The following is a 13,287-nucleotide window of genomic DNA, read 5'->3' as shown; positions in this document are numbered from 1 at the left end:
AAATTAGAGAAATGAAGGGAACGTTTAATGCAAAAATGGGCATGATAAAGGACCAAAATGGCAGGGACCTAACAGAGGCAGAAGAGATTAAGAAGAGGTGGCAAAATTACACAGAAGAACTATACAAGAATGAGCTTAACGTCCCTGATAATCACAATGAGGTGGTCACTGACCTCGAGCCAGACATCCTAGAATGTGAAGTGAAGTGGGCCTTAGAAAAGCTGAGCAACAACAAAGCTAGTGGAGGTGACAGTATTCCAGCTGAGCTATTCAAAATCTTAAAAGACAATGCAGTAAAAGTGCTACACTCAATTTGCCAGCAAATTTGGAAAACTCAACAGTGGCCACAGGATTGGAAAAGATCAGTTTACATTCCAATTCCTAAGAAAGGCAGTGCCAAAGAATGTTCAAACTATCGCACCATTGCACTCATTTCTCATGCTAGTAAAGTCATGCTTAAAATCCTACAAGCTAGACTTCAGCAGTATGTGGATCGAGAACTACCAGAAGTGCAGGCAGGATTTCGAAGAGGCAGAGGAACTAGAGATCAAATTGCCAACATACGCTGGATCATGGAGAAAGCTAGGGAGTTCCAGAAAAACATCTACTTCTGCTTCATTGACTATGCTAAAGCCTTTGATTGTGTGGATCATAACAAACTGTGGCAAGTTCTTAAAGAGATGGGAGTACCAGACCATCTTATTGGGCTCTTGAGAAACCTATATGCGGGTCAAGAAGCAACAGTGAGAACTGGACACGGAACCACTGATTGGTTCAAAATTGGGAAAGGAGTCCGGCAAGGCTGTATACTGTCGCCCTGCCTATTTAACTTATATGCAGAGCACATCATGAGAAAGGCAGGGCTAGATGAATCAAAAGTTGGAATTAAGATTGCCGGAAGAAATATCAACAATCTAAGATACGCAGATGATACCACTCTAATGGCAGAAAGTGAAGAAGAACTAAAGAGCCTCTTGTTGCAGGTGAAGAAGGAGAGTGCAAAACTTGGGTTGAAACTTAACATTAAGAAAACCAAGATCATGGCATCTGGCCCTCTCAATTCCTGGCAAATAGATGGGGAAGAAATGGAGGTAGTGACAGATTTTATTTTCCTGGGCTCCAAGATCACTGCAGATGGGGACTGTAGCCAAGAAATTAAAAGACGCTTGCTCCTGGGGAGGAAAGCCATGGCAAATCTAGACAGCACACTAAAAAGCAGAGACATCACCCTGTCAACAAAAGTGCGTATAGTCAAGGCTATGGTCTTTCCAGTTGCAATGTATGGTAGTGAAAGTTGGACCATAAGAAAGGCTGAGCGCCAAAGAATTGAGGCCTTTGAACTGTGGTGCTGGAGAAGACTCCTGCGAGTCCCTTGGACTGCAAGGCGATCAAACCGGTCAGTCCTAGAGGAGATCAATCCTGACTGCTCTTTAGAAGGCCAGATCCTGAAGCTAAAACTCAAGTACTTTGGCCACCTAATGAGAAGGAAGGACTCCCTGGAGAAGAGCCTAATGCTGGGGAAGATCGAGGGCAATAGAAGAAGGGGACGACAGAGAATGAGGTGGCTGGATGGAGTCACTGAAGCAGTAGGCGTGAGCTTAAATGGACTCCAGAAGATGGTAGAGGACAGGAAGGCCTGGAGGAATGTTGTCCATAGGGTCGCGATGGGTCGGACACGACTTCGCAGCTAACAACAACAACAACAACAAAAATATATATATATATATATATATATATATATATATATATATATATATATATATATATATATATATATATATATATATATATATATATATATATATATATATATGTGTGTGTGTGTGTGTGTGTGTGTGTGTGTGTGTGTGTGTGTGTGTATATGTATATGTATATATATGTATATGTATATATATGTATATGTATATATATGTATATATGTATATATATTATATGTATATATATATAATATATATATTATATGTAATAATAATATAAAGTTGGAAGGGACCTTGGAGGTCATCTAGTCCAACCCCCTGCTCAGGCAGGAAACCCTATACCATTTCAGGCAGATGGCTGTCCAGTCTCTTCTTAAAAACCTCCAGTGTTGGAGCATTCACCACCTCTGGAGGCAGGTTGTTCCACTGATTAATTGTTCTAACTGTCAGGAAATTTCTCCTTAGTTCTAGGTTGCTTTTCTCCTTGACTAGTTTCCATCCGCTGCTTCTTGTCCTGCCTTCAGGTGCTTTGGAGAACAGCTTGACTCCCTCTTCTTTATATATATGTATATATATATATAATATATACATTATAGATATAATATATATATTATAGATAGATAGATAGATAGATAGATAGATAGATAGATAGATAGATAGATAGATAGATAGATAGATGTCGAGACTCTAGAAAGAGTACAGAGAAGAGCAACAAAGATGATCAGGGGACTGGAGGCTAAAACATATAGGGAACGGTTGCTGGAATTGGGTATGTGTAGTTTAACGAAGAGGAGGGTGAGGGGTGACATGATAGCAGTGTTCCAGTATCTCAGGGGCTGCCCCAAAGAAGAGGGAGTCAAGCTATTCTCCAAAGCACCTGAAAGCAGGACAAGAAGCAACGGATGGAAACTAGTCAAGGAGAGAAGCAACCTAGAACTAAGGAGAAACTTCCTGACAGTTAGAACAATTAACCTGTGGAACATCCTGCCTCCAGAAGCGGTGAATGCTCCAACACTGGAGGTTTTTAAGAGGAGACTGGGCAGCCATTTGCCTGAAATGGTATAGGGTTTCCTGCCCCAGCAGGGGGTTGGACTAGATGACCTCCAAGGTCCCTTCCAACTTCTTCTTCTTCTTCTTCTTCTTCTTCTTCTTCTTCTTCTTCTTCTTCTTCTTCTTCTTCTTCTTCTTCTTCTTCTTCTTCTTCTTCTTCTTATTATTATTATTATTATTATTATTATTATTATTATTATTATACCGGGCCACACCTGAAACCGGCAAAACGTAGTGACTGTTCAAAGTTACAACAGCACTGGGGGAAAAAATGACCACTTTTCTCACCTATGACCGTTGCAGCATCCCCATGGTCACGTGATTTACATTCAGAAGCATGGCCACTGACTCATATTTATGACGGTTGCAGCGTCCCGGGGTCATGTGATCCCCTTTTGCGACCTTCTGACAAGCAAAATCAATGGGGAAGCCAAGCTCATTTATAACAACTGTGTCAGTAACTTAATGAACAGAACAGAACAGAATAGAATATGGAAAATAATAGAATAGAATAGAGTAGAGTAGAGTAGAGTAGAGTAGAGTAGAATAGAATAGAATAGAATAGAATAGAATAGAATAGAATAGAATAGAATAGAATAGAATAGAATAGAATAGAATAGAATAGAATAGAATATGGAAAACAGAATAGAATAAAATAGAATAGAACATGGAAAATAGAGTACAGTAGAATAGAATATATAGAATAGAATAGAATAGAATAGAATAGAATAGAATAGAATAGAAAATAGAACAGAATAGAATAGAGAATAGAACAACAAAGAATTAGAATAGAATAGAATAGAATAGAATAGAATAGAATAGAATAGAATAGAATAGAATAGAATAGAATAGAATAGAATAGAATAGAATAGAATCTGGAAGGGACCTTGGAGGTCTTCTAGTCCAGCCCCCTGCTCAAGCAGGAGAACCTATAGCACCTCAGACAAGTGACTGTCTGGCACCTCTTCTTAAAAACCTCCAGTGATGGAGCACCCACTTTCCCTGATTCACTGGAGAATTGTGGCATGAAAAGTAGCAAAACGGGGCAAAACCCATTTAACAAATTTCTCACTTAGCAACCGGAAGTTTGGGTTCCACGACGGTTGTAAGCCGAGGACTGCCTGTATACCGAGGGCTGAAGATATTGTAAAGTATTACAAAAGTTTTCCCACAATAGCCTATCTTGCTAAATTCCTTGGCCAATACAAAACACCCCCTTTCCCAAAACAGGGATGCAGAGCTGTGTTAAAGGGGGGGGAGGCAGAAAGAGAAGCCGAGATTTGCGCCCCAGCAGTACTTTTGGCAAAGGACTTCCTGTGGGGTCAGGAGGAGCGCAGGGACTGCTGGGAAGGAAAGGTGAGGCAGGTAAACCAGCTGGGGGACACGCAACTCCAGCCATCTGATGATCATGGACATGGTTTCACCTTAAACGCTTCTGTTTTGGTGCGGTGATTTCCGTGACGCAGTCTTAACCCAAAGTTATAGGACGCGGCGGGTATTTGAGCCTTTCCAGTCCCGTGAGATTGAAACTCTTCTAAGTATACCTTGGTGTGCAGGTGGCTTAACCTGGCTGGGCCACGCTCTCCTCCAGCCTCCAAAATGTGCTTCCGAAGGAGTCAGGGTGTTAAGTAGAGCAGGGGTCTTCAAACGTGGCCCTTTTATGACTTTTGGACTTCAAGTCCCAGAATTCCTCAGCCAGGCATGCTGGCTGAGGAATTCTGGGAGTTGAAGTCCACAAGTCATAAAAAGGGCCAAGTTTGAAGAGCCCTGACGTAGAGCCTGTCTGTCACCCCTGGAATCAGCCCTAATCCTGGGGTGAAATGTTGCCCTTTTAAGATTTTACGTAAAAAAGAGCTATTTGGGGCTTCTTCTGTACATCAGACATGTCAAACACAAGGCCCAGGGGCCGGATCCAGCCCACAAAGTGGTTTCATATGGCCCGCGAAGCCATCCTGGAAACAGTGAGGGACCGGCCCCCACTGCCTTGGCCCTGGCCCAGAGACTCTCCTTCTACCAGAGACCCCCAGATCTGCCCCACTCCTGCCCAGGCCCCTTGATGCGAACGATGTAGAGCTGGCCACGCCCACCCAGTAGGCCACACCCACTCTAGCCATGCCCACCCAGTAGGCCACACCCACCCTGGCCATTACCCACCCGGCCCCTTGAGGGCAACCACAATGCTGATGCGGCCCTCAATGAAATTGAGTTTGACACCCCTGTTCTATACAACCCAAAACTTTGGGCAGCTCAATGATGAACATCTGTGATGTTTACCTGCAGTAAGGAAGGATACCATGGTTGATGGTATCAAAATCTGCCAAGGATGGAGACACTACCCCCATCGTGCCCACGCCAGAGATCATCCAAAAATACAAACAATGCTTTCCCCATCCTATACCCAGATCTTGAACCCTGACTGGAAAAGGATCCTAGGTCCTCTGAAGATGCGCAAAACCATTGTTGTGATTCAGGGTCAGCCTGTGGGTTCGGCAGTTGGGTCGGACGACTCAGAGGAGGAGGAGGGGGTTGTTGAAGACCTTGCTGAGGGGGTTGAAGATCTTGCTGAGGAGAGCCCTCAGCCAGGCCCCTCCCACTTGGTCACCACGGAGACCCAGCTGTGTGAGCCTGACAGCGTGGATGAAGATGACCCACAGCTGGCCCTGTTCAAGGACGCCCGACGCAGGAGGCAGTCAGTTAGGAGTAAACAGAGGAAGGCAATGGGGCTTCTCGGAAGGAGGCAGAGAGAAGCCACGCCCTGAACTCTATATAAGGGGAATGTGTGGGGAGGGCTGGTTTGCTGAAGGCAACCGCTTGGATAGTTCGTGTTTCTTAAAGCTCCTGTTTCTTGGTTCGTGTCTTGTTTGTTTTTGTAGCTATAAATTTGGCAGGCGTAATTCCAGCCTCTTGCCGTTTGTAAAGGGGTTGTCCCTGCCTTTTCTGCAGGGCCGGTAGCAGGCTGGTACAGAACAACCATCTTCTCAACCACTGTGCCCCAAAAGGTGAGGTTAGCAACTGGATTAAAAGAATCCACTAGGGTGGGATCCGTTGTTGGCTTCTTCCGGAGGAAACGAACCAAATTGTCTCTTAGAAGTGGAGGAACAACGCCCTCGCTCCAAGAATTAATCGGGTACTGTTTGAAACAGAAATATAGCAACAGCACTTAGATTTATACAGTATATGCCGCTTCACCGTGCTTTACAGCCCTCTCTAAGCGGTTTACAGAGTCGACATATTTGCCCCCAACAAATCTGGGTCCTCGTTTTACGGACCTCGGAAGGATGGAAGGCTGAATCAACCTTGAGCCGCCGATGATCGAATTCCTGGCAGTAAGCTGAATTATCCTGCAATCCTGAATTCTAACCACTGCACCATCACCACCACGGCTCCAGCCTTTAACATAATTATTTTGACATCAAATAGGTACAATTCAAGACTAGGCTGAAACATTCCATCTCTAAAGACACAAGCAGGCAGGGAAGGAAGGTGATCAAAAGCTAGGAATCTTGTCTAGATCCCTTCAGGAGATAGATCAGAAGGGAGAGAGATAAAAATGAACCAAGTTGTTAAGAAAAAGGTCACTTGAATCAGACAAAAAAAGTTGGGTCCCCGCACATGGAAAAACCCTCCCTCACCCAAACACCATCAACAGCTACTAGGACTTGTAAATCAGTAGCTGCCAGTCTTGTCAATCAACAGAGCAAAGCAAGGACTTTTTTTGGGGGGGGGGATAAAAGGGGTCCTGAAGGTATCTTCTTTGGATGCAGACTTGGCAGCTTCCTCCATCTGGCTACTGCCTGCCAGCCTGGGTGGGAGTGTTGTGTTTTGCGATGTTCGGTTGAAGATTACTTGTGTGTGACTGTTGAACACACCTTAGTGTGTGTGGTTCAGGGGTCTTCAAACTCGGCCCTTTTATGACTCATGGACTTCAACTCCCAGAATTCCTCAGGCCAGCCATGCTGGCTGAGGAATTCTGGGAGTTGAAGTCCATGAGTCATAAAAGGGCCGAGTTTGAAGGCCCCTAGTGTGGTTTGTAACTGTATAGATTAGAGGTGAGGAACTGTGGCCCTTTTATGACTTGTGGACCTCAACTCCCAGAATGGCTCAGCATGGCTGGCTGAGGAATTCTGGGAGTTGAAGTCCATGAGTCATAAAAGGGCCGAGTTTGAAGACCCCTAGTGTGGTTTGTAACTGTATAGATTAGAGGTGAGGAACTATGGCCCTTTCATGACTTGTGGACCTCAACTCCCAGAATGGCTCAGCATGGCTGGCTGAGGAATTCTGGGAGTTGAAGTCCATGAGTCATAAAAGGGCCGAGGTGAGGAACTATGGCCCTTTTATGACTTGTAGACCTCAACTCCCAGAATGAATCAGCGTGGCTGGCTGAGGAATTCTGGGAGTTGAAGTCCATGAGTCATAAAAGGGCCGAGTTTGAAGACCCCTAGTGTGGTTTGTAACTGTATAGATTAGAGGTGAGGAACTGTGGCCCTTTTATGACTTGTGGACCTCAACTCCCAGAATGGCTCAGCATGGCTGGCTCAGGAATTCTGGGAGTTGAAGTCTATAAAGTCACAAAAGGGCCATAGTTCCCCATCCCTGATGTAGATGATGCAGCAAGGGGGGGCCCTCTTTGAACAACTGTAACCAGCAGAGCCTTTGATTAATATTTCTATTTATTTGAAGTAGGCCAGCAAGAAATTAGCCAGAGATGAGAACTGCCCAGATAGTCAAACTATAATGACCTGAAAACTCATTATGAGAAACGCACTTCTTGATTGTTCAATTAGTTAAGAAGATCTTCTAAGATTGTGGGATAATATGAACCATTACAGAGTACATGTACTGAGCATGTTCTCTAGATGCTTTATGACTCAAATTATGCTACCCAATGACAGAACACATTCCAAACCCAAATGTTTGAACTGTATATGAAGTGAAGTCACTTTGTAACTTTGGGAGACCTTATGTACAAATAAAGAGATTTTTCACGTCTTAACTTATCCTTTTTGTTTTCATTCCAGCCTTAATGTAATTATTTTGAAATCACATACAATTCGTATCCATCATAAAAATACTCCAAGGCTCTATTTTTGTCTCAATCCTAACACCATTTTTCCCCCCAATGGACAGTCCTATTTGGCATTCTATTTGTCTGAAATGGTATAGAGTTTCCTGCCTTAGCAGGGGGTTGGACTAGATGACCTCCAAGGTCCCTTCCAACTTTAATAATAATAATAATAATAATTAATAATTAATAATTAATAATTAATAATTAATAATTAATAATTTTTATTATTATTATTATTATTATTATTATTATTATTATTATTATTATTATTATTATTATTATTATTATTACAGTTCCCTATTCTTTCTTAATGTGTTTTCTGTTTGGCTTCTTTTTTCTGCCTTTTGTGTATTTTCTTGTGCCTCCGAAGAGACGAACCCCAACCAAACGTTTTCCCGCACTCAAAGCACTTATGAGCCTTTATTCCTGTGTGAATCTTCTCATGAGTCCAAAGGTCACACCTACGAACGAAGTCCTTCCCACATTCCCTGCAGGTGTAAGGTTTCTCTCCTGTGTGAACTCTCTCGTGGATTTTAAGATTTTCTTTGTAAGGAAAAGACTTCCCACACTCCAGGCATGGATAAGGTTTTTCTCTGGTATGAATTCTCTGATGCCTCAAAAGGCTATCATTCCTGGAAAAACATTTACCGCACTCTAAACATTTCAGGGACGTCACTCCTACGTGCTTTATGCGGTTGTGTTTTCTAAGGGTCGACAAATAAGAAAACGCCGCCCCACAGTCTAAACATTTGTAATCTTTTCTCCCTTTGTGAACCTGCCCGTGGCGTTTCAGGCCTCCTTTTGTATGAAAAAACATCTCACACTCGATGCACTGAAAGGGCTTCTCCCCCGAGTGGATCATCTGATGTTGAAAGAGGCCTCCCCTTTGAACGAAAGATTTTCCACACTCCCCACATTTATAGGGCTTCTCTCCTGGGTGAATCCCAGTCTGTGTCCCTGAGAGACTCCGTTTCCCATCCTCCTCACATTCTTCTCTTTTGTGCAACATTTGGTGTTTCACAAGTTCATAAGAATACATAAATCGCTTCTCACATTCTGGGCATTCGTAGGGTCTCTCTCCGGAGTGGAGCCTCTGATGTCGCACCAGGCTTAATTTCCAAGAGAAAAACTTCCCACATTCTAGGCACCCTCCCCTTCCCGGAGCAGTGTGCCGACTCTCGTGTTTCCGAAGAGAGGATCTTTCAGGAAAGGTTTTTCCACACGCAAAGCATCGGTAAGACTTTATTTCTTTGTGATCCTTCTGGAGCCAAGGCTGTGATTGCTGAGGGAAGCTCTTCCCGCCTTGTCCGAACTTGTAAGATTTCTCTCCTGTGTGGATTTGCTGATGTTGAAGCCGCTCCGAGCTTTGAGACCAGCCCAGTCTTTCCCACCTCTTCTGGCGTTCCCGAGGTCTCTTTCTCTGCTGGATCCGCTGATGGGCTCCAAGGTCCGAGCCTTTAGCAAAACGCTTCCCGCACTCTCTGCATTTGTAAGGCCTCAGTCCAGGGTGGCTCCTGAGATGTTTGGCGAAGGCCCACACTTCAGGAAAGGATCTCCCACATGTCAAACACAGATGGGATCCATTACCTGTGTGCAGCTTCCGGTGGATCAAAAGGAGGGACCGGTAAGCAAAGGGTTTCCCGCACTCAGAGCACGTGGAGAGTCTCACCCGGTTCCTCTGAGGGCAATTTTGCTCCAAGGCTTTTTCCCGCTGCATCGTTTCTGGAGGCTGCTCACTTGAAGGGCCTTGCAGGCTGATGTTTGGTGAGAGGCTTTTTCCAGGGAGCACCTGCTGGATGAAGGAAAAAGAAGTGAAGGAAAGAGGAAGATTCTTCCTCTTTCTGACCCCAAATAGCCCAAACAACAGCTAGGAGATCCCTTACGTGAGCCCTGAGGGGATCCCCGAAGCCTTAATTCCTCCCCCCCACCTCAATCAATGCAATGCTGGGATCCTGTTCTGTTCCAGCCTACGACCGGCCCTGTTTGAATGTCAGGGACAACCCCTTTTTATAGTCAACAGGCTGGAAAAAACCCAACCAAATTTATTTACAAAGAGTTCAAACAAAAGTTAAACCAAAAGTTCAAGAGTTAAGCCAAAAGTTCAAACAAGACTAACAGACCAGGACTCTATCAGAAGACCTTCAAAGGGTTACCTTCAGCAACCAGCACCTCCCACACCTTCCCCTTTTATCAGCAGTCCCAAGGCGTGGCTTCTCATTGCCTTCTCCCGAGTTGCCTCATTGCCTTCCTCTGTTCTGCTCTGCTAGATTGCCTCCTGCTCCTAGCGTCCCTGAACAAAGCCAGCTGTGGATTGTCTTCTTCCAATCCCTCGTGCTCACACGGCTGAGTCTGATGAAGAACAAGATGGGAGGGGCCAGGCTGAGAGTCCTGTAGTGCATCAGAACCTTCCTCTGACACCAAAGGCTCTCCAAACCCCTCCTCCTCCTCTTCAGAATCATCCGATTCAGCTGCCGGAACCACAGGCTGATGCTGAATCACAACAGATCCCCCTTATGGAGCTGAGCCAAGATCTCCCCTTCCCCTTTCTTAGCAAGAGGGGAGGGATGGCTGACAGAGTCCCTGTTGCTCTTCATTTCCCTGCCTGAAGAGGGATGACCTCCGCCTTTCTTTTGCTCGGTTGGCACGTGTGTGTGTGTGTGATACAGATGACATGTCAGATCCACTGTAATGACCCCCATAGGACTTGCATGTGTCAGGCGGGTCCAGACATGTGGACAGTACGTCCTGTGTACGTATTCGTGTGCATTGCTCTTTGGGCCACCACAGATTAACCTGGCCTCACTCCTAAAATGGCTTCCTGTGGTTCCTTTATGGTTTAGTGCAGGGGTAGGCCACCTTGGCTCTTTTATGACTCGTGGACTTCAACTCCCAGAATTCCTGAGCCAGCCATGCTGAGGGGAAAGAGAGAGGTTTCCAAGGTGAGCCATGCTGGCTCAGGAATTCTGGGAGTTGAAGTCCACGAGTCATAAAAGAGCCAAGGTGGCCAACCTCTGGCCCAAATGATAGGTAGAAGACTCTTTAATGTTCTTTGGGAGGATGCCCAATTTCCTCTTACCCGAATCAAAGCAATGCAGTGATTTGCTTAACAACTGTGGCAAAAGTCATCCAGCGAGGCACAACTCGAGGCACAATTTTGGGTTCCCTTGTGGTCATAAGTCAAGGACTATCTGTTATCTCTGTTCATTAAAGGCTCCAAAGCTTTCTGTTGTCCACCAGCCGATGGTCCTACTTGCCCGGATCAGACGTTGGGCTCTGTCCTTACCTGGGGTTTTTTTTTGGCTTAATGTATGATTTCTACCCAGCCACTGGAATTACTCCGCCAGGAGTGGAAGCTGCACAAATCATGGTTAAACTAATCATGGTTTAGCTGAGGGAGCTGTAGCTTTTGGGATGAAGACTGATCCCGGCCTTGGAAGAGAAACCCAATTTTACCTCATGGCCTTCAGGTTTTAGCAAATGAAACTAAACATGGTTTTTCTGCATTCTTCTATTTCATCATTTCCCCTTCATTCAGTGCTCTGAAGTTTGAGATCCTTGGGGCTGTTGTGATCAAGGCCACCGACCAACCTGAATCTCCTCTTTCACTTCCTCCTTTTCTCTGCTCCCTCTTTCTCCATTCTCTCATTTACAGGTCAGTTCCCTTCTCCCTCTGGTTCCTTTTTCCTGCATTTCTTTCTCAACCTTCTTTTACCGTTTCTTATCAAGACCAGCCTTGTGCTTTGTGAAACACCAGTCAGTCAACAAGGAGCTGTCACATCGCGGCTGTCACATCTTCAGGGCCCGACAAAGAAGCTATCAATTTTATTTTATTTTATTTTTTTATTTTAATCCCATTTATATCCCGCCCTTCTCCGAAGACTCAGGGCGGTTTACAATCTAAGCACAAATCAATGTGCTTAGCAGTAGCCTTCATTCTATGTATATGCCTGCTTATTAGGGCTTTCGCCCACCCTCCAAACGGCATTATTACAAAGTCAGTTTATTGCCCCCAACAATCTGGGTCCTCATTTTACCTACCTCGGAAGGATGGAAGGCTGAGTCAACCTTGAGCCTGGTGGGACTTGAACCTGCACAAATTGCAGGCAGCTGGTGTTACTTAAGGAGGCATTAGCCCACTGCTCCATCAAGGCTCTTACAATTTAAAATTTCCAGAAATGCCGTCCAGTTTTTGTCACACAAAAGCAAGCAAAATATTAACCAGTGGAACAACCTCCCTCCAGAGGTGGTGAATGCTCCAACACTGGAGGTTTTTAAGAAGAGACTGGACAGCCATGATTTGCCTGAAATGGTATAAGGTTTCCTGCCTGAGCAGGGGGTTGGACTAGATGACCTCCAAGGTCCCTTCCAACTTCTTCTTCTTCTTCTTCTTATTATTATTATTAAGAATGAAAAACCAAGGGATATTCATTCCTCTCCTTCTGGGTTAAACAGAAAGAGGATTGGGAGAACCTGAGCAATTTGCTTTTGGGAATGAATGAATGAATGAATGAATGAATGAATGAATGAATGAATAAATAAATAAATAAATAAATAAATAAATAAATAAATAATCCTTTTGCAGGATCCAATCAGGGTGGGTCAATTTGGTCTTCCCAACTTTCACACCGGAGCCCAATCTTCAAGGAACTTCTCTCCAGCAGTTTATGTGTCTTTGTGTGTGTGTCTGTCTCTCTGTGTGTGTGTGTGTGTAAAAAGAGGAAATGTACTGAACTCATGGAAAGTGCTGTGCGAGCAAAAGATATTCCTGTCTTTCGAACAGATGCTGACCAAGATAGCCACATCCTGTTTTTGCAGCCGCATGTGCTCCTTTGCACGTATTCCTTTTGCAATTGCCTTCCTGATGAGGATGTATAGAATATAACCATATTATGGAACTCTGTATGATCTGGAGATGTAGATGGGTATAAATACATCTGTTGATACGCTTGCGCAATAAAACTTTCCTGAAGAGCTGGCGTGAGTCTCTTCTTTCTGCAACACGCGTGTGCTGTTTTCTCCCTGTGGTAGATATAGTGCCTGTTGCAAGTGGCTTTTTAGGATGTGGAGTGGAGTGCGTAGGATGGCTGGCTTTTTTTTTTTAATTGAAAAGTTTTACAGTACATTTTTTAAATAGAAAAAACTCCCTGGAAACACGGGACAGCCACATTCTTCTTCTTCCGGCAAACCTCCCCATTGCAAAGCCAAAAATTAAAAAAAAAAAGCCAAGGCTTCCTTCTCCGTTGCATTGCAGTTCTCTCTCTAAATAGGTTTGAAAGTTGCATTTCAGCCCATTTTTTTTTTGCCAAAGGGCACCTGAAGATCGGAGTGGGAGGGGGGGCGCGGGAGAGCGGGAAACCCCCCCCCGAAAGGATCCCTACCTGGCAGAAACGGGACCGACGGAGGCAGCCTCTTGCGAAGGGATCCAGCGCCGATCCAGGCGAGGAGGAGGGACCCGCGGCGGGGAAACCGACTGGA

The 13,287-nt window shown here is 44.8% G+C and overlaps 1 protein-coding gene across 1 annotated transcript; it reads right to left on the bottom strand.

Moving 5' to 3' along the window:
* Positions 1-8,110: 8,110 nt before the first annotated feature.
* LOC310636523 (uncharacterized protein) lies at positions 8,111-13,287 on the bottom strand. The gene is made up of 2 exons (XM_083356447.1): positions 13,191-13,287; positions 8,111-9,601 (listed from the first exon to the last, which is right to left on the bottom strand). The coding sequence occupies exon 2, from the start codon at positions 9,527-9,529 to the stop codon at positions 8,120-8,122; it is 1,410 nt and encodes a 469-aa protein (XP_083212573.1). The 5' UTR covers positions 9,530-9,601; positions 13,191-13,287; the 3' UTR covers positions 8,111-8,119.

This window comes from Vipera ursinii, assembly GCF_947247035.1.
Source record: "Vipera ursinii genome assembly, chromosome: 2".
NCBI classification, from domain to species: Eukaryota; Metazoa; Chordata; class Lepidosauria; order Squamata; family Viperidae; genus Vipera; species Vipera ursinii.
The sequence above is the reverse complement of the archived record's forward strand: the minus strand, read 5'-3'. Positions and strand labels throughout refer to the sequence as shown.